At 42.7% G+C, this 21,796-nt stretch overlaps 1 protein-coding gene across 1 annotated transcript in view; it reads right to left on the bottom strand.

Annotated features, from left to right (window-relative positions):
* The window catches only part of Map2k1 (mitogen-activated protein kinase kinase 1), a 75,976-nt gene that overhangs the window by 26,170 nt on the left and 28,010 nt on the right, over positions 1-21,796 (bottom strand). The window contains exons 2-5 of the mRNA XM_078049417.1: positions 12,512-12,722; positions 10,637-10,783; positions 3,050-3,127; positions 2,351-2,402 (exon numbers count right to left, since the gene is read on the bottom strand). Coding sequence (XP_077905543.1) covers positions 2,351-2,402; positions 3,050-3,127; positions 10,637-10,783; positions 12,512-12,722 — 488 coding nt within the window. The remainder of the gene's footprint in view (positions 1-2,350; positions 2,403-3,049; positions 3,128-10,636; positions 10,784-12,511; positions 12,723-21,796) is intronic.

Consider the following 21,796-nt stretch of genomic DNA (forward strand, 5'->3'; position numbering starts at 1 on the left):
GTGCTAAGCAACTTAATGAGACCCCGTCTCTAAATAAAATACAAAATAGGGTTTGAGTGCCCCTGAGTTCAAACCCTAGTACCCTCCCCCCAAAAAAGGGCTTCTCTAGCTTCCTCAGAATCCTTCTAATGCATAAGTTTTAAGAAAATTAAACCAAGTCAGGATGGTTTCTGTTGCTGATAATTTGTTATTTATTTATTTATTTGTTTGTTTATTTATTTACTTGGTGGTACTGGGGATTAGACCCAGGGGGGCTCTACCACTGAGTCATATCTCTAGTCCTTTAAATTTTGAAACAGGGTCTCACTAAGTAGCTTAGGGCCTTGCTAAGTTGCTGAGGCTGGCCTTGAACTTTTGATCTTTCTCCCACATCCTCCCAAGTTGCTGAGATTACTGGCATATGCCACTGTACCCGACACTGGTGATCATTTAAAAATCTCTACTAATCCATGCAGGGCACAGTGGCGCACACCTGTAATCAGCGGCTCAGGACACTGATGCAGAAGGATCACAAGTTCAGAGCCAGCCTCAGCAACTAAGAAAGGCTCTAAGCAACTTAACAAGACACTGCATTAAAAAAGGGGGGTGGTCTGGAGCTCCAGTGGCGCAATCGGTTAGCGTGCGGTACTTACAAAAAAGGGGGTGGGGGATGCACGGCTGGTGATGTGGTTAAGTGACCCCAGGTTTAATCCCCAATCCCCACCCAGAAAAACCTACTAATCCATCTACTAAGCAGCAGTTAACATTTATTAAGTGCCAACTATGTGTCAAACACTATTTCAAGTGCTTTGTATTGTCTTAATCTTTACAACATTTTTGGTAGCCTCTGTTTTCCCGAGTTTGGGGGTAAGTTAACTAATTCAATCAAGGTCAGACAGTAAGTAACATATATAAGATTTGAACCTAGATTTTAATTACTGTGAAAATAAACTGGCCATTTCTTCTAACAAGAAAACGGGTCTTCACACTGCTTTTAAATCTTGACTCCCTCGACCAGGCAACTACCTTGACCAGGCAATCTACCTTGACCAACAGGACATCAACTAACCTGACATAAACAGAGGTTTAAAAGGTGCCTGAATATTGTGATGTACCAGCTCTTGCTGCTGAAAACCCAAAGATAGCACTGAAAGAAGCCAGGGCTTTAGACTATCAGAGGATAGTGAATCTGCCAGCCCACAGAATGTTGGAAAGTAACAAACTGTTGCATTTTTAAACTACTAAGTTTGTTATATAGAAAAAGGTAATTGAGGGCCAGGCAGTGGCACACACCTGTAATCTCAGTGATTTAGGAGGCTGAGGCAGGAGGAACACCAAGTTCCAAGCCAGCCTCAGAAACTTAATGAGGTTCTAAACAACTTAACAGGACCCTGTCTCAAAATTAAAAAATAAAAAAATAATAAAAAGGGTGGAGGATGTAGCTCAGGGTTATAAGCAACACTGATTTCAAACCCTGGTACCAAAAAAAAAAAAAAAGACTTGAAATAATCACTAAGCTCTCTCCAGCAAACAAATAACAAATAAGAACAAATGAAAATTCAAAGCAGAGAAGAAGCCTTTTACTCTTCCCTATTTTTTTCTCAAGAACAGAATAAGAAGAAATGGAGTTTAAGTTTCATCAGGAAAGACAACAGTTAGACCAGAGATAGAACTTACTAGCAATGAGGAAGCCTGAAGACAGAGACACTAGGGAGACTTGTGCTCTCTCATTCTAACCCTAACTCAGGTTTCCACAAATCATCCACTGTCTTTTTGCTCAGGAATCAAGATATGCCTTCTTGTTAATTCCTCCAGGGCTTCTGGAAAAGACCCAAGAGAGCAGGAATCTGAAAAAGGAATCTGAAAAGCTGGCCAGGCTGAGCCATAACAGCAGTGCTCAATGGGGCAAGAGTCCTTCTAACAACTTCCCCTTCTTGGCTGGGCAAGTGGTGAACTCTCCAAAGACATCTGCACAGACCCGTGTGGCTTACCAAGCAGCTCCTTGGGTATACACAAGATAACTGGGGAAGCCAAAAAGAAAGATTTGAGAAGGTGGGAGCTACACTAGGCAGAAGGGAAAAGAAAGCTGGTTATTCCAGGTTGATCTGAAATCTCCCACCCTTTAATGGAAATGATGGCAGAGCTCCTCGTGGAAAACCAGAGGGCTAGTACACATGGCAGGAGGGACAGGCGCATACCAGGACCAGACAGGTGAAATGCGCGGCCTCAGTCACCACACTACACAAAAACATGTCATGAAGACTAAAACCATAATTCAAAGGCTTTTACCCCAAAACAAAATGAAACACACAAAAAGATGCTTGATTTCAGTTGAAATTCAGAACATAATAACTAGCAAGTAATTTCTTACCTCTGTGCATAATCTTGTGCTTCTCCCTCAGATATGTCAGGCCTTTTATTACCTAGAGGAAAGGGAATATAAAAGGATGGGAAATGGAAATAGTTATGTTCAGAAAAATAATCTATTTTAAAATGACCTAGAAAATATTTCACCAAACATCATTAGTAAATTTGCCATCCTTCCTTATCCTTTTTCTTTTTGACGATGTTAGGGCTCAAATTCAGGGCCTCACACATGCTGGGTGAGCACAGAACTACATCCCAGCCCTTTTTATTCTTTTGTTTCACTGTGTTAACCTGTCCTATCAAGCAATCATCTTTTTATGTGGTATCTAAAGTGTTATTTTTAAGTTAACCTAATTATCTCAAAATTAAACAACTTTAAAAAACACTATGTGTGAATTCAAGTTTTTCTAAATCTGCAATTTAGCAGAGCTTTTCTAATACCATGAATGGGGATTTTCTTAAATACCTTGTCTTGTTTTTCAGACACAGATTTTAACATATAAAAAGTAACTTTTCTCATTCTAATGAGAGAGAAAGAAAGAAAGAGATATTGTATCTAGACTCTAGATAGGGAAAAGATAGTGAGAAAAATCCCAGTTTTAAAATAAACTTTCCCTTCATTGGCTTCCTCCCCACCTCATCTATTCCCTACCAACTCAATTTATAAATGAAACAACTTTGAAGAACAACTGAACATACTCACTGCAATGCTAACTTTTCCTAAAATTTGTTCAGGAATTCTTCCGGCTTTCTTCAGGACTTGATCCAAAGAACCCCCATCCTAAGAACAAGAATAGCAGACATTTTCATTACAATGTTTCTAGTGATCATTTCAACTTTAGGAAGAAAGTAACTCTTACTTGGCAAATCTTCCTAAGAGGTTAAGGGTGAGCACCCTGTGGTTTGCTCTAGACATCAAATATGACATGAATGCAACACATTGGGGGAGGCACAAAATTCAAGTAACTCCAATCCCATGAACTTCCATAAGCAAATTAATAGTGGTCAAAGTCTTGGCTGCCCCCCCCCAGCTCACAGCATGGGGCAGTGGTCAGGAATACAGGCAACCTGTCCAAATTTAAAGCCCAATTCTTTTGCTTACTATCTAGGAGACCTTGAATAAGCTACTCAACCAGTAAAATGAGGATGATGATAATTAAAAGGCTATTATAATAATCACAGGGCTATTATAAGGATTAAGCAAGCTACTACACCTAAAGTACTTGGAACAACATACAGCACATAATAAGTACTCAATGAAAGTTAGCCACTGTTTAAGTTACAACTTGCATTTGATATTATCCTAACAAATCAGAATTGACAAAATCCAAACAAAAATGTCACAGAAAGCAATCATTCATCCCACAAATCCTACAAAATGCTACGGACTATCTTAGGTGTTATAGGGGACAAAGATATTAAAAGCTAATTTCTCCCCTCAATAAACGTATTACCTAATATAACAAACCAGAAATGTATAAATGAGCTACACACATGCAGAAGGGAGAAGCCATTCTGACTAAACTCAGAAGATAACATTTGATCTGAACTCTTACTCAAGAAGCACTGGTTTCTATACCTGGAAAGGGGAGGGACAAGGCAAGGAAAGAATGGGGTATTTCAATAAGATCAAAAGCAAAGAAGCATTAAATTGCCTAGTACTCCTGGGATAACATGGTTCATTTCTGCATCTCTTCCTCAACCCATAGTGACAGAGATCAGACTGGAAATGACCAGCTTTGGCCAAGGCCCCCCAGTGGAAACCCAGACTGCACTTTTTAGAAAACAGTGAAAGAATCCAGCCCTAGAGTTTTAAGATGAGAGCCACAGGGGCTGGGGATGTGGCTCAAGTGGTAGCGCGCTCGCCTGGCATGCGTGCGGCCCGGATTCGATCCTCAGCACCACATACAAACAAAGATGTTGTGTCCGCCGGAAAAACTAAAAAAATAAATAAATTTTCTCTCTCTCTCTCTCTCCCCCCCTCCCTCTCCTCTCTCTTAAAAAAAAAAAAAAAAAAGATGAGAGCCACAGCAGCTGAGAAAGAAAGAGAATGTACCCTCTGCTTGAGGAGACAGAACACATTCATAAGAAGGAAGGCACCATGAATCCTCCTCTGAAACAAAGCAGGGAATAAATGCTGCTATGCTGAAGCTGCTAAGGGAAGGCTCAGAACAGGAGCAGAAGCTGAGCCTTGGAGGTGGCAAAACCTGGACAAGCAGAGATGCTCCTACAGACAGCCTGCCTCCCAAATCACTAAGCCTCTAAGAAGCAGCCACTGAATGTGAGGACAGGGAATAATACACAATGTGATAAACAAAAGAACAGCACAACTCCACTTCTATCAAAATAAAAAAGTGCACATATATTCACACAAAACAAAGTCAAAAATGTTAGCATGAGTTACCTTCAGTCTAGGCAGTTAAGATTATCAGAGATTTCCGCTGCATGATGGTTTCTTCTTTGTGTTTTTCTATTGTTTATAAATTTTCTACAATGAATAAATGTTTTACCTTTTAAATAACTAATTTGGCAAAATAGAGAATTAAATCTATAAATAAATTAATAGATACTGAGCACCCATTTTGTTCAAAGGCACTATTATGTAAATACAGAACTGCTTTCTTTGTAGAGGAGGCAAAACTCATTCAAGGATATAGATCTCCCAAGTAATACTACCTGAATCTAAGGCTAAAACCAGATTATCAACTTAAAAATTCTATCCTTATATAAAGGATAGCTCAAGCTGGATGTGGTGGTGCATACTTGTAACCCCAGCTACTAAGGAGGCTGAGACAGGAGAATCACAAGTTCAAACCAGCCTTAGCAACACAGCAAAGCCCTGTCTCAAAAATAAAAATGAGAAGGGCTGAGGGTATACTTCAGTGGTAAACTGCCTCTGGGTTCAATCCCCAATATGTATGTATGAATGAATGAATGAATGATAAACAAGCAAGCAAGCAAACAAATAAATAAATATAGTTCAGACCAATTAATTTCTGTTACTATCAACTCTGGATCACTGATGCTGATGGCAAGGTAAAATGATATGGGTGTGGATTCTCAAATGCAGGACAGTCTCACATAACATATATACATCCCTATGTACACATGAGTGACTTTTGACCAGTATAACCACCTAGTGGAGGGTAAGGTGACCAAGGAGAACAGTAGAGGATTCCAAAACTCAACCTAAATTTCAAAGGTGCTATGGATAACCTCCACAAAACAGGAAAGTGGGATCATAAAACTAAAACCAAAAAGAACTCCCCTTTAAACACACTTATTTTCAAAAAGCCCTTGGGGGCTATAACCTCCGCTGAACTCTAGCAATCAAATCAATCCTATGACCTTGGCTGCCTTCACCATGCTGCAGAGCCTCCTTTTGGTCCAATCAGGACAACACCATAGTCCAAGTTACCACCCCAATTTACCAGGCCCCGAGAACTCCACAGTACTTCTCAATTTCCTTTACCAGTGGGAAGAGGAACTCCAGTGCAGAAAGTTCCCAAGCTAATTCTATTTTGCCTCCAATTGATATGGTTTTAATTCTTTTGTATGAATGGCTTTGCCTAATCATAAGAAATATATTTTTAAAACAAGATTATCAAGCTGGGCTCAGTGGCACACGCCTATAATCTCAGCAGCTCGGGAGGCTGAGGCAGGAGGATCTACAGTTCAAAGCCAGCCTCAGCAAAAGCAAGGCAATAAGCAATGCACTGAGACCCTGTCTCTAAATAAAATACAAAACAGGACTGGGGATGTGGCTCAGTGGTCGAGTTCCCCTGAGTTTAATCCCTGGTACCCAAATAAATAAATAAAACAAGATAACACAGCCACTGCCAAAACTGGATTCAAATGAGGTGGAAAAGTTAACCCTGTGGTTTTCAGGTTCCTTCCTCCATTTAGCAATGAACAGTACTATGTCTCAACTGAACAGAGAGCAGCCCTAGCTAACTGAAAATGTATAACTTTCCCTGGGAACTGGTAAGGTAAATATTTCTATTAATCAAGCTGGGGATGGAGTATACCTCAGCAGTAGCACATGAGCTTCCCAGTATCTCCCACCCAAAAAATACTGATTAAAAAGGAAGAAACATGGGCTCTCTTCCCTTTAACCTCCTGAGCTATGAGCAGAATAACAGGAAGAACAATGGTATTAGCAAGATGTAAGAGGCATAAGCTATCAGGAGCACCCAGAGTTGCCTACGACTAACCCTATAGCCTTCTAATTCTACTTCACTGCCAAGAACTTGCCTTCACTGACTAGAGCTGCTGAAACTGTGCTTATTTTTAGAAGCCAATTATTAACTAAGTCAATGGTACTTTTGTGAAGGTTTTCTATAGAGGAGACAAACGCTTTATGAAAATAATAGCTCAAAAGCTTTTACTCCTGCATGAGAACCATCAATTCTGAGTCCCCAGTTCCCTGGTTGCTCAGCTACCACTTGAGCAGGAATTTACTTCCCTGAAGACAAGAGCATTTCTGTTCTGATCAAGAGCATCACAGCCCCTTTGGGTCTCAAAATTTAGACTGGGCAGTGCAAATACAGTTCATTTCCAGGAAAGGTAAGCTCCTGGCTGAGCACTTCAGAAGATAGGGCTCAATGAATGCTAATGATACAAATTAATTTTTAAATGCATCCAGAAAAAAATTGATTTGAGCAGTAAACAGACAATATGTGGTGAGAAAAATATAGCAAAATGTTAGTTGTAGGCTCAAAGTGGTGGGTTTGTGGGAATACAGGGTACAATTCCTTTAGCTTTCGTTATGCTTGAAATTTTTCATAATACACTGATGTGACTTGAGCAGAGCTCTCTATGTGACACCACTTTTTTTCTTTTTTTTAATACTGGGGGTTGAACCCAGGGATGCTTTATCATTGAGCTACATCCCCAACCCTTTTTGAGACTAGGTTTCCCTAATTTCCTGAGGTTGGCCTCAAACTTGCAGTCCTCCTGTCTCAGCCTTGCAAGTTGCTGAGATTACAGTTATGTGTCACCACATCCAGTCCACGACACCACTTCTAAAATGCTGAAGCATAAATGCTGAGCATAAATCCCAAGAGAAGTGGCAGCCAGAGCAGAGTTTTCTGGTCAGGGGCAGCTGGAACAAGGCCTCTGCTGCAAGGGACTGCTTGGAGACTGAGGAAAAGATGAGGGGTCCACAGCTGGAGCAGAAAGCTATTCTGGCACTTTGAATCCAGAGCAATCATTTCAAAACAGGTCCTCCTGGCAGGAGGACATACAAGAGGTACTGACAAATCTAAATAAAGGAAGAGGCCACTCTCCATGTTCGGGGTTAAGCCTAACCCTATTTCTGAAGCAAGCATCCTGGAATTCAATCATGCTCACACCCCAAATGGTGTCCTTTTTCCTCTATAAAGGAATAAATCTGAGTGGTATGGAACTTGGAGATGACCCAGGAAAGAACTGAGCAGGCATGAAATGACATACATGGTGCTCAGGAGCTTTTACATCTGCACTGACATCTCCTACTTGAGAAGGTGCTAGAACACAGCCATACAGCCTGTGAACAGCTCTGGAGGACGAGAGATGCTTCTCTCATGTCTCTGTCCTCAGATCAGGTCATGTGGCATCACACACATAATAAACACCAAAAAGAATTTGTGAACCCAAGTTGATTTACTTACATAACCCCTGACTGGTTACAAGTGCTAAAAACCATAGAAACACAGGATGTGAGCACAGGGAGGTGCCCTAGAAAAGATCCCATCCAATCAGTTCTCAGAGATGCAAAATCCTGAGTATACACTTACACAGAGTAACAGGGAGAATATGAAATTTAAAGAAAACAGACTTCCTCAGAGTCTCTGATGCTTATTGACTGTGAGAATAAGCTCATTACAAAACCTGTCTGAGGCTTACTCTCTGACTAGCAGCTGGGAGGTCAATAATCTATCCCCTGAGTTGGGGCTGATGTGATTAATAACTTACATAATATGAAAGGGACTTAGAAAGTGGTGAAAGATTCAAAGCTAGCTACTGTTATACCTAGTCATGCCACCACCCACCTTCTACAACATTAGCAGGACCTAAGGGAAAGAAGCCACCCTGGCCTTTCCTTCTAGGTTTCCAGGACCTCCACTGCCATTTATATATCATCATCTAAAGCTCTTAGGCTAGAGATGAAAACTCAGCATCATCACAAAGAGCAAAGAAACCCAAGGGATATGAAACAAGAACCCAAGAGAAAAATAATCAGTATCCTGGGCCAGGTTCAAGGACCAAGCCAGAAATGTCTCCCGCAGAGTCTTACTCTAGTTGCAACAAAAAAGGAACGGGAGCATTCTTGATAACCTTTAGAAGCACAGATTTTTCAGGATCTATGTTCCATATGGTACCCACAAATGTCGGCAGATGCCTACAACAGTGTATGCAGCCCTTCTTTTGATCAGAATGAAGAGACGTTCAAAATAATGGGGGCACGAGCAAGATAAGAACTGCCTGGAAGGATTCTCCTTGAGTTCATTAAGACCAGGCACCAGGGATCTGGTTCTAAAGGTCAGGGCAGCTCTAGAGGGTCAGGAAAGAAATGGAGAAGGACACCAGGCTGGACTGAAAACACAGCAGCCATCAACTATGTAGACTCCTGTCAGCCTTCATTTCTAAATTGTCAGTCCATGGAAATAAAGCGAAGCTAACATTTGCAGAATATATACTCTGAGTCAGTGTGCTGGAAGACTTATATCTGTTATTTTAATTAATCCTCACCAAAACAAAGCAGCTATAATAATGCCCTTTTACAGATGAGAAAGCTGAGAATCAACAAGATAAAGAAATCTGTCCAAGATCATAACAAAGAGGTGACAATCATTCAACAAATAAATATTGAGCACCTGCTATGTGTCAGGAATATTCTAGGCTTTTTGAAGACAGTGGCAAACATGACAAAGTCCCCACTTGGATTTCCATGGAGAAAAGAGATGTGGATAAACATATGTCAGATTCCAAAGTCCCCTATCATATGCTGCAAAAAAGATGACATCAGCATCTCTAGGAAATTCTAGGCTTCCAGGATGGAAATAGCCCTGATCCCCTCATCACTATCCAATAAAGTACAAGTTGGAGTCAGACTGCCTTGGCTTAAATTCTGCCAACACCACTTACTAGCTGTATGATCTAGGGCGATTCATCAATTTCTCTGTACCCTGGTCTCCTCACTGGGTGGGATAATATGCCCACTCACAAAGGTTGCTGTGAAAATGCAATAAAATATTGACTTGCCAAGTTGGGAAGCTAAGGCAGGAGGATGAAAAGTTGGAGGCCAGCCTCAGCAACTTAGTGAGACTCTGTCTCAAAATAAAAAACAAAAAGGGCTGGGGATGTAGCTCAGTGGTAGAACGCCCCTGGGTTCAATCCCCAGTACCCAAAAAACACTTTTTTTAAAATTTAAGATAAGCTTGAGGCTGGTCACAGTGGTGCACACCTGTGATCCCAGTGGCTCAGGAGGCTGAAGCAGGAGGATCGCAAGTTCAAAGCCAGCCACAGCAACTTAGTAAAGCACTAAGCAACTCAGTAAGACCCTGTCTGTAAACAAAATATAAAAAAGGGTTGGGGATGTGGCTCAAGGATGGGGAAGTGGCTCACTGAACTTAGGGATATTGAGCACCCCTTGAGTTCAATCACTGGTACCAAAAAATAATAATAATAATGCTTGATATAATATTTACCATATAAAAATTAATTTATCATTATTAGCATTAACATTACTATTGTTACTCACTAGAAATTGAAGGGACCCCAGGCAGCTAAAAAGACTGACACTCATACCTGTGAGCCCATAAGCCTGTCCCTTACTTGAACTTCCACTAATGGGCATAGGGTGGGATTACTTCTCTCCTTGTCCAAACCCCTTAAAGTAGATTATAACTTCTCAGAAGGCAGAGACTGTTTCACTCATCTTCATAATCCCAGAACTTTGTACCCAGCACACAATATTATTCGCAATAAATGATTTAAACTATATTAACCATATTTTATCCACATCAAAATCTTAGGGTCATCTGGATAGGAGAAAACTGGGAGATGTGCTTCAGACACACCACCAGGGAATCCTGGTTACTATCATCTCTCTGAAGCGAGGCAAGGAAAGGAAGCTTGTCATCCTATGAATTTGCCAAGTTCTACAATCAAGCTACCCAGATGCTCAAGATGGTGGTGTGACACAGGGTATCATAGGGAAGCAGCTGATCACCTCCCTGACCAAAGATTAGGTCAGAATCGCCAATTTTCAGGCTGCTGCTCCAGGGACCAGCAGGTCACTACATACCATGTGCTCCATGCAGATGCTGATCTCCCCGTCACTATAGAATGCGCCATAAAAGCCCACGATGTATGGGGAGTTGCATTCATGCAGAACCTGCAGCTCCCTGATGATCTGGTTCCGGATTGCAGGTTTGATCTCCAGGTGAATTAGCTGGGGAAAGAAAGGTCGGGGAAAGAGAGGTTTTTATGAGAGGGAGGGATCTTTCTTCTTAAATGTTTAAATATAAGGTCAATAGAAGCACAAATTTCTGTTCTACCAAACCACTAAGTGTCTATGTATAAGGTGGGTGCTGGCACCAAAGAATTGTAACCAGAAAGCCAGCTGTGCTTCTGCTTCCAGGAGCCAAGCTTGGGAACAAATCTAAATGGAGAGTTTATGCCAAAAGAACCTGTAGGGCTGAGATCTGAGGGGAAACTGGCCTCAAGGACTTGGTCATACTCAGGTTGAAAGATAAAAGGGCATGAGGAACTTGGTATACTGACCCAAGATGCCCAAGAGGTTCCTCCCTGACCTCGGGTGCCTCATGTGGTTGAGAGTTAGCCAAAATCTCAGGTACTATTCTATGTCCCCTTAACACTGGTCCTTATTCTAACTGGGGAGACAAGTAACAGACAAATCAATAGTCACCTAGGGCTGGGGATGTAGCTCAGAGGTATCACACTTGCCTAGCCTGCATGAAGCCATGGGTTCAATCCCCAGCACCACAAAAAATACTGATAAGGTTGAGTATCTAAAAAATGCCATAAACAATGGTCAAAGAACATGGAAGTGTTGGTTATCGATAACTGTGAGTTGGAGCAGCTAGAGATTCCTGAGGACAGGCACTGTTGGAAAAAAATGAAAGGAACAGCACACCTGCAATCCCAGCAGCTCGGGGGCTGGGGAAGGAGGATCACAAATTCAAAGCCAGTCTCAGTAACTTAGCAAGGCCCTAAAAGCAACTCAGCAAGACCCTGTCTTTAAGTTAAATATAAAAAAAGGGCTGTGGGGGGTGCTGGGGTTGTGGCTCAGTGGTAGAGCACTCGCCTACCATGCACGAGGCACTGGGTTTGATCCTCAGCACAACACAGATGTAAAATAAAGATATTGCGTCCACCTAAAACTAAAAAGTAAATTTTTTTTTTAATAAAGGGTGGGGTAGGGTGGGGATGCGGCTCAGTGGTTAAGTACCCAGGTCCAATCCCCAGTTCCCAAAAAAAAGGAACAGCACAAGCACAAACATGGGGGCAGGAATGAACACGATGAGCTGAAAACCATGGAAGAGGCCAGCTCTCTACATGGGGGCTGTGTTCAGAAAAATGACCAAGGGGAGACAGGAATGGGAAGTCCAACTCAAAGAATGCAACCGTGGAGGGATCTGAGGCTAACTGCAGGGAGACGAAGGCAGCCCCTGGCAGGGTAGGAACACAGGAAACAACATGATCTCAGCGTCTGGCCTGAGCATTTCTGGGCCCAGGTGAACAAAAGCAGCTGCTCCTACACTTGATAAATGATAAACTGGCACCTGGTACCCCTTCCACAGCACACAGAGAGCTAAGTTAGGGTCACTTACTATTATTTCCCAGACTGAGGATGGGAATTAATACATTAACAGTCACTAGCACATTTACCCACCACTTGATAGATGATGAGTTCAAGATTCAAACAACATAAAAAATACAAGTTAAAAATTCCATCTTCCGGGGCTGGGGCTGGGACTCAGCGGTAGAGCACTTGCCTAGCATGTGCGGGGACCTAGGTTTGATCCTCAGCATCACATAAAAATAAATAAATAAAGTATTTTTTAAAAAAAAAATCCATCTTCCTTCCACACTTGTCCCCAGGCCTCCAGATCTTCCCTGAGATAATTCAATTACCTATCTATCCTGGTAAACTCACCTTTCTGGCCATGACGAGGCCAGACGGCTTGTGGGAGACCTTGAATACCACACCGCCATTGCCTGCACCCAGCTCGCTGATCTTCTCAAAGTCATCATCTTTCAGTTCTCCCACCTTCTGCTTCTGGGTCAGAAAGGCTTCAAGGCGCTTCCGCTGCTGCTCATCAAGCTCCAGCTCTTCCAGCTTCTTCTGCAAGGCCTCCAGATTGGTCCTGTCCAAAAGGTATCCACAGGTCAACACTGTCACCAGAGTAGTCACCCAGAGGAAGACTCCCATCGTGGACAGCTCTAGATCTGAGGCCAGGGACAGAGAACTGGAGGAGGGGACTGGAGGGCAGGGTTCATCCTGCTGTGGATCTGCCACCTCTACTCCAGCCACCACAACTACTTCACCACCAGCATGCTTTACCTCTCAGGGCTTCAGCTTCCTCCTTTGTAAAATGAGAGAATTGGGTCTCTCTTAGTGTGCTTTAAGTATACAAGAGGAACCAAAGAATAAAATTGAGAATGAGCCACATTAAATTTTTTTAAAGTCCCAGTTTAAAAAGCCCCACTAAGTTGGGTGTATTGGCACAAGCCTATAATCCCAGCAACTCAGGAGACTGAGGCAGGAGGATCACAAATTTGAGGCCAGCCTTAGCAACTTAGTGAGGCCCTGTTGCAAAAGAAAAAATAAAAAGGGCTGAGGATGTGACTTAGTAGGTAAGTGTCCCTGGTTTAAATCCCTGGTATCAAAAAAAAAAAAAAAAAAAAAGCCCCAATAATGTTGGTTTTATTAAGTTTACACCATATACAAAATAAAATTCCTTAAATCTTCTCAACTGAAAACAAACCCACTGTAAACTGAATCACAACAGTAAGAACCTTCAGATCCACTGTAATCAGGTCCCAGAACCAGACAAATCAGAAAAGTTACAGCAAGATATCCACAAAAATAATAGACCTAAAAATTTTATTTTAGTATAATGGATGTAAATCCATATTCATCATTCAGCCTTTAACACAGTCCAAGGCCCTTTGAATAAGGGTCCACTGCTAAGAATTCCACATCATCTTTCTTACATGAACCAGAATATAATATACTATTTATGATGTCCAAATCCTGATTCTATAAAATGAAGTAAAAATGAAGACAAAATAATCACAACATAAAATTTTAGGATCTTTTGATTTTCCCCAAACTTACTGCTCATCTAATTTGACAATAACATATTTCAGGGACTTGGCCTTACTGAATCTTTCCATGGCTTTTAACTAGTATTTAAAGAAAGGAAAGAAAATCAGTTCATTTGCAGTCATATTTCATCAGTTATCTGGTACTTAACTACATTACTTAGCTTCAATGCCAGCTAGAACTGTGCAAATGGCTTGGGAACAAGCTGGCTCTTGGTAAGCACATACTTCAGCCAGTGGGTGCTGAGCGAGTGGGCTCGGCAGAGAGCAGCCTGCTAGTCGCACACAGTAGGCTGTGGGCCTCGCTCTGTATGTTTTACACAGAGAATTGAAGAGTGTTCATTACTCCTGTGAGTTGGTAAAGACAGCTTCCACTGTTTCATTTGATTTCACTCCCCAGTCTAAACAGATGACACAAGTGACAAAGGTGACAAGACAGGCCTATGACACATCTGAATGCTGGTGCCCCCCACGTACACACCAGTTCTGAGCTTGGAGGCAGAAGTCAGCATAACCTTCTCCTCTATCACACCCACCATCCCAAACCTCAAGAAGGCTAGGAGACAGGGGCCTCCCCACGTATGGGGAGGTCCAATGCCGCTTCACAAATAACAGTGTGTGGGGCCAAAGAAGACATAGGGTGATGTCACCGACTTTCCTCGTTGGATATCTCTGGAGGGAGGAAGGCTGGTGCTACGGGCTGAATTGGGCACCCCTCCCCCAAATTCCTATGTAGAACCCTAAACTCCAACTGATCGGAGACAGGATTTTCAGAGGTGATTAAGGTTAAATAGGTTCTAAGGGTGGGATCCTAATCAGACAGAATTGGTGGCCTGAGAAGAAGAGAAATCTATTCCGCCTTCCTCCTAACACATATACGGACAAAAGCACACAGCCCTCTGCAAACCAGGAAGTCCAACTGTGCCGACATCCTGACCTCAGACTGCCAACCTCCAGAACTGAGAGAAAATAGATGTCCCTTTAAGTCACCAGTGTTGTTGTGTTACAGCAGACGAGCAGACTAAGACTGCTGGTCAGTATTCTCACCCCGCTAAAATTTTAGGTTTTAGGGCTGGGGTTGTATGTAGCTCAGGGGTGGAGTGCTCGCCTAGCATACATGAGGCACTGGGTTCAATCTTCAGCACCACATAAAAACAAAATAAATATATTGTGTCCACCTAAAACTAAAAAATAAATATTTTATAAAACAATTTTTAGGTTTTAGCCAGGCATGGTGAAGCGTGCTTGTAATCCTAATGGTTTAGGAGGGTGAGGCAGGAGGATGGCTAGTTCAAAGCCAGCCTCAGCAACTTAGCCAGGCACCAAGCAACTTATCAATACTCTGTTTCTAAATAAAATATAAAAAGGGCTGAGAATGTGGCTCAGTGCTTAAGCACCCTGGGTTCAATCTCTGTACCAAAAAATAAAATAAAATTTTAGGTTTGACTAAGTCTCACAGTGCTTCAGCCCCTAAGGTGGAGGGACCCGGTGCACATGGGGCTGTGAGTACACAGCTTGCACACGCTCGGTTTCGCTCGGTTTCCTTTCTCTCCACAAAGCAGCTCCTTGATGATGTCATTTAAAAACATATCCAATGCAGACAGACCCCATAGCTAAAACTTGGATGATGTTACAGCTGCCTGGAGGGCTCAGCAGCCCAGCTGGAAATGCAGAATCCAAAAACTACCATCATGCATGCACGTGAAAACACACACACACACACACACACACACACACACACACACACACACACACGGTGCATGAAGGAGAGCAGAAAGGCTACAGAAAGGAGACTCACTCTGCTCACAATACTGTACCCTTCTAAATGCTTTATATTTATTACCTCACTTAATCCACACCCTACAATTAGAACAGATGAACAAACAGAAATAAACTGCTCAAGGTCACACAGCTAGTAAGTGGCACAGCCAGGGATCAAACCTACAAAGAATCCTTAACCTTAACCATGATGCCTCTTCAAAATGCTCAATACTTTCAAAGGAGGCAACTCACAAACAGAGGAAAGAATCCCAGCATGTGGTGTTTAACACACTAGGGCTCAATCTCACATGATGGTCTACCTCGGTGAGGGGCCCTTTATCTCAGATACAACCCTGTCTGCTGCACAATCTGCTGAGGAACTAGAGGCAGGTTAACTCTGCACTGCAACTAATACCATCCGCCAAAGACACCCAGAAAATTTACTCCTTTTGGCAAGGAAAAAGGAATGTTGATTCCACTCACTTTTCTGCCTTTTGTGCGGGGGGGGGGGGGGAAAGTGAGTGGAATTCTTTAGCAATTCTTTAGGAAGAAAACATAAGTCTGCACCTTGCACAACCTTCCTTCCTCCTCCACCTCTACACCGCCTCCCTTTACAGCTCACCTCACCAGCTAGGTAACTGGCTGCTCTGCTCATTTGTGCTTTCAGAGGTGGAGCCACAGAGAGAGACAACAAAGTCCCTGAGTCTTGATGGCAAGACCTTCCCAAGGGCAGGTAGGTTAAAGGCAAGCACTGGGGGTGGATTAGTATTGCAAATTAACAAGTCACTAGTGTTCAGAAGCCCTAGATTCTTATCCTGAATTTATCAGCAACTAACTGCGTGACCAACAAGTCACTCGGCTTTGCCACATCCCAGATTTCTCTTCTGTAAATGGAAGTAACAACTCCATACTTACTCCACCAGGGGTCAAAACAGAAAACTAATGGGAAGAAACTCCGATATTTTTGGCACATTTCTACACTAATGTTGGGGATGGGAGAATAGGGATGGGGAGGAGCCAAGGCAGCAACTGCAGAATCCAGAAATCACTGACTTTATTAATTTGCAAAACATTTTAAAAGTTTGTTTTTTTTTTTTTTTTTTGTTATTGGTGGTGGTGATATTTTTTGTTTTGGTTTTGATACTGGAGACTGAACCCAGAGATGCTCAACCACTGAGCCTCATCCCCAGCCCTTTTTATTTTGAAACAGGTTCTTGCTAAGTTGCTTAGTGCCTTGCTAAGTTGCTGAGGCTGGCTTTGAACTTGCAATCCTCCTGCCTCAGCCTACCAAGTTGCTGAGATTACAAGAATGCACCACCATGCCCAGCATTTTAAAAGTTTGTTAAAATTTTTTTCAGAGAATGAAAGGCAAAATATTGAATCCAAAGGTGAAACGAAATTCCTGGCTTTCAGTGCTCATGACAAAGAGATCAGTCAAAAATGTAACAGTGTTCCATACTGCTTCCTCTAGCACGAGGGATCAATGATATCCATAAAGCTCATTTCTGCCCTCCCAATGTGAAATGCTTAAAGCAATGGAAATAAAGAGTTCCTCAAGACTCAGTAGGCCAAAAACTGCCCTTTTACAACCCTTAGTTTTAACTAAAATCAGCAAAAATGAGACTAGAGATCTGAAAATAAAAATTGGAGCTCAATCACAATCTCCCTCCCCCCTCTCCCTCCCTCCCTCTCTCTCTCTCTCTCTCTCTCTCTCTCTCTCACACACACACACACACACACACACACACACACACACAGAGTTGTCATTCCAGGGACCAGCTGTGAACAGCTCCAACTGTCATCACATTCGCCATGTTGGAGAAGACAGCTCACTGTAACGCATTCTGCAGCATGGCTGTCTAACAGTAAACACAAGTTCATGGAGATACAAGAAGATTATAGGTTTGAAATGGGAACACAGATAAAAACAAGGGTTGTCACTGGTGTTCTGAAAACATCAGGGAGGCCCAATGAAGGAAAGGCTGATCTTATGAGTAAGAACATCTCCTTCCCTCTCACTCACCCATCTGCTGAGCCTAATTACACTGCCACGATGGAGTCTCTCATTTATGGCTCAGCAGTTTAAAAGTTAGAAGCAGTATAAAATGCAACACAGAGAGGGAACTTAAAGACTACCTGATCTAACCCTCATTTTGCAAGTAAAGAAATGGGTCCAGAGAGGACAAGGCCACATTATTCAGGGTGGCAGATCTCCTAGAACAGAACTTCTTTCAAGACCCTGCCGCCACTCCCAACTCTGATGGTGGCTGAACATGGAAGCTGCCACCATAGTGGGTGGCAGGCCCTGCCTCAGCCAGGAGGGCAGACTGAAGGGCAGGCAGAGGATGACAAGCAATCACCAGGCTGGGAGGAGAACCAGGTGCCAGAGCAGTGAGCCTCATTAGAACACAGGGAGAGATCATGCTCCCTTGCCTGGCATTTGGCAAAAAGGAAGGCTACTGTAGCAGGACCCAAGCTAAGAGAGACCCCTGAGGGGTCTGCTAGAGGCTGTAACCCCTGGATCCTCTAGCACTACCATGCCCCATCAGTGAGACTGTGGGCAAGTTACCTTCTTTCTGGTCCTCAGTTCCCAAACCCATTTAAAAGACAAACAAACAAACAAAAAAAAAGTACATAGGAGGAGGAAAAGAGCAAGGGAGAGCTGTCTAAATATCTGAGGGCCAAGTCTGTCAATGTGACTGCAAGTGGAGGAGGTATGGAATAAGGTAGAGTGTGTGTTCAAGTTGAGGGGCTGATAAACTTCAATGGCTGCATGGGGATGTAAGAATGGGGTGGGGGACTAAGAGTAGGAAGGGAGGAAAGAAGAAGGGGCCTGAGGAGGAAGGCAGGGAATGCCAAAGGCACTGCTTATCAACTTCCATTCTTCTGCCAGTCCATCTGGGTTAGGGAGTCCAGAAGCACTGACTAGGGCTGGTGCAGGCAAAATGGTGGGGGAGAGGGTCTATGTTCTCCCCCACCTCCATCCTGCAGGCCACTCCAGAAATGGCTAGTCAAGTAACTAGGCAATAAGATCCTAGGATTATGTACATGGGCTCTGTGAAAGAAGCCAGGCACAAAAGAGGAATACATATTGTCATTCCATCTATATGAAATTCTAATCTATGCAGTTATAAATGAGGAAAGGTCACCTTTCCAAGAGTAGCCACATGAGGGAAGTGAGTGGTGGTTAATTTTATGTGTCAACTTGGCTAGGTCACAGTGCCCAGATATTTGGTCAAACATTGTTTGGTCCTTTCACTTTCTGTGAAAGTTTTGTTTTTTTATGAGATTAACATTTCAATTGTTGGACTCTAGTAAACCAAATCACCCTCCATGTGGGCAGGCCTCATCCAATCAGTTGAAGAGAAAAGAAAACAAGATTGATCTCCCTAAAGAAGAGATTCAGCCAGTAGACTGCCACTGGACTTGAACTCCTGCTGGGTCTTCAGCCCACTGGCCTACCCTACAGGCTTAACACTTACCAGTCTTCCTACCACGAGAATCAAGTCCCTAAAATTAACATCAACATTTCTTGATGTCTCATGTGCACATCTGCTCCCTTTCTCTCTCAACACAGACACACAGACATACTACACACACGCCCTGTTGGTTCTGTTCCTCTAAGGAACCCTAATACAGAGCAAAAGGAAATTGCTATGTGCTTGTAATGCCCTGTTCTTGATTTGAGTGCTGGTTACATGGTGTGTCTAGTTCCTGAAAATTCATCAAACTCTGCATTTAGGATATACAAATATATACCTGGGAGTCAAGCTGTCTGGGTTTAATCCCTATTTGGCCCCTTAAGTAGCAATGTCATCTTCAACAAGTTATTTAAAAGTATTAGGGCTGGGGATGTGGCTCAAGCGGTAGCGCGCTCGCCTAGCATGCGTGCGGCCCGGGTTCGATCCTCAGTAGCACCACATACCAACAAAGATGTTGTGTCCGCCGAGAACTAAGAATAAATAAATAAATGTTAAAATTCTCTCTCTCTGTCTCCCTCTCTCTCTCTCACTCTCTCTTTAAAAAAAAATAAAAAAATAAAAGTATTAAGCCTCAGTTTTATCAGTAAAGTGGGGCTGTGATAATCACATGTAGGACATTGATGAAATTAAAGCAGCTCATCATAGTAGAATACCTGGCTTACAATAAGTGCCTAATAAGTACTATCAAGCTGAATGTTATTCTGTCCAACAATAGCATATATTAACTACTGGTCTGGCATTCAGATCATTCCAGTTTTGCTTTGTTTTTTACATTTAACTCTTACCTTGCTCTCTACCACCTCCTTTGGTCTACCATCACATCTTGACTCAACTTGCCCTTAACTGTCTGTTTCTAGTCTGTTCACTAAAGGCCTTTTAGTGCTGAAAAGCATGTGTTCTCAGAGAAGACCAGAGTAAACAAAATGATGCCTTTATCTTGTTAATGGAGCTTACATGTAAGCAAGAATTACCAAGGCCCCAGGAACCCGGGAAGCCAACCACTGTGTGTGCAGAGAAGCATAGCCCTAATACTTACCTGTGAATTTTATACTTAGAATATGTATATGATATTAGATTAAAGAATATTAGCTCTGGACAGGACTTAAAGACCACCTAGTTATACTCCACTATGAGGAAAAGTGATGTACATAAATTCACAGGGCAAGTTACCCCATGTTAAACCCAGGTCTTTTGACCTCTGATGCCTTCATACCTCTTTCCCAAATACAGTATCTGACAGCCATATGAATGCTTCTCTTCTTTTGAATACTTTTATATTCCAATGTGAAAGACCAGCTCTGTGCTGGCCCAGAAGCAGCTGATTTCCAGCATATGTCACTGGCCCTAGAAATGGGTCTGGGGGCTCCTTTCAGGAACAATGACTGAGACTTTTCTCACCTACACATCTGTCAGCAAGCAGAGAAGAGTAGGCAGCCAACATGTGATTTGCATGTGCAGTCAATGTGAAGGAAAAGGTTAAAAAAAAATCTCTGCTGAGTTCAGTGAAGCACATGATGAACCATTCAAGAGAATGACTGTACTGGAGCATGGATTCCCATAACTGATGAAGAATCTAAGCCCAGTTGGGCATGGTGACATGCACCTGGAGTCCCAGCTACTGAGGTGGGAGGATTGCTTAAACCCAGGAGTTCAAGGCTAGCCTAGGAAACATTGTAAGACTCTACCTCAAAAAAAAGGGGGGGAGGGCAGGGGTACCCTTGCCCCATGTGCTAAGGAGTTCTGAATCCTGCTCTCACCTTCTTTTAATAAAATTCCTGCTTGCTTGCCAAAAAAAGAAAAGGAAAGGAAATTAAGCCCAAAGCCCTGCTCAACACCAACACAAAGCAAAGGTTACCATTGCAAGAGGAGTTATAAGAAACTTGTTCTGCCCAAGACACACCACAGATACACAGTAGAGTTTGGCTGGAAGCAGGGTACACACCTATAATTCTAGCAACTCAGGAGGCCAAGGTAGGAAGATTGCAAAGCCAGCCTCAGCAACTGAGTTAGATTCTATCTCAATATGAATAAAATAAAAAGGACTGGGGATGTAGCTCGGTGGTGAAGCACGTGTGGGTTCCATTCCCAGTACTGGATGAAAAAATAAATAAATAAATAAGCCAAGTAGAGTTTGGTATCCATGCAGAAAAGGGGAGAAAGCATTGGGAAAAACCCACACTTGGGAACCAAATTCACAGAGCCTATTAATGCTGAAGTGGGACAGGAACAACATAAAACTTTCCCTACCTCCATCTCAAGCCTAGCACCAAATAAAAAAGCAAATGTAAGCCAGCACAGTGATGAGTACCTGTAGTCCCAGTCATTTGGGAAGCTGAGGCACAAGGATCACTTCAACCCAGAAGCTGGAGGCCAGCCTAGGCGGAACAGTGAGACCCTGTCTCTTAAAAAATAAAAATAAATAATGTAATTACCATCTATCCCTAAGCCAAGGAAAAGAGTGTACAGAAAGACACCCCTATGTCTAGGCATTGAGTGGCAGTTCAGAGCTGAGAAAGCAGTAGGAACACTGAGGAAAAAACCTGTGCAACTCAGGCTCCACTCTATGCACAAGAAAAAAGCCACTACTGGAGGAATCTGAAAGATGTGCATTGAAGGTACACACATAAACACAATGCACACATGCCTGACTGTGAAATACTCCACCAGCGTTAGACACTTTCATTATAGATATTTTCTTATAGGTCAATTAGTCTAAACCCCTGATTTTAGACAAGGAGAAACTGGGTCTCAGAAAGAAGTGACTTGCCCATAGTTGTATAGACTCATGGGCATCAGAAATGTTGACACCTAGCTGGTAGTGGTGGTGCACCACTGTAATCCTAGCAATTTGGGAGGCTGAGGCAGGAGGA

The sequence above is a fragment of the Ictidomys tridecemlineatus genome, chromosome 5 (genome assembly GCF_052094955.1).
Source record: "Ictidomys tridecemlineatus isolate mIctTri1 chromosome 5, mIctTri1.hap1, whole genome shotgun sequence".
Classification (NCBI taxonomy): domain Eukaryota; kingdom Metazoa; phylum Chordata; class Mammalia; order Rodentia; family Sciuridae; genus Ictidomys; species Ictidomys tridecemlineatus.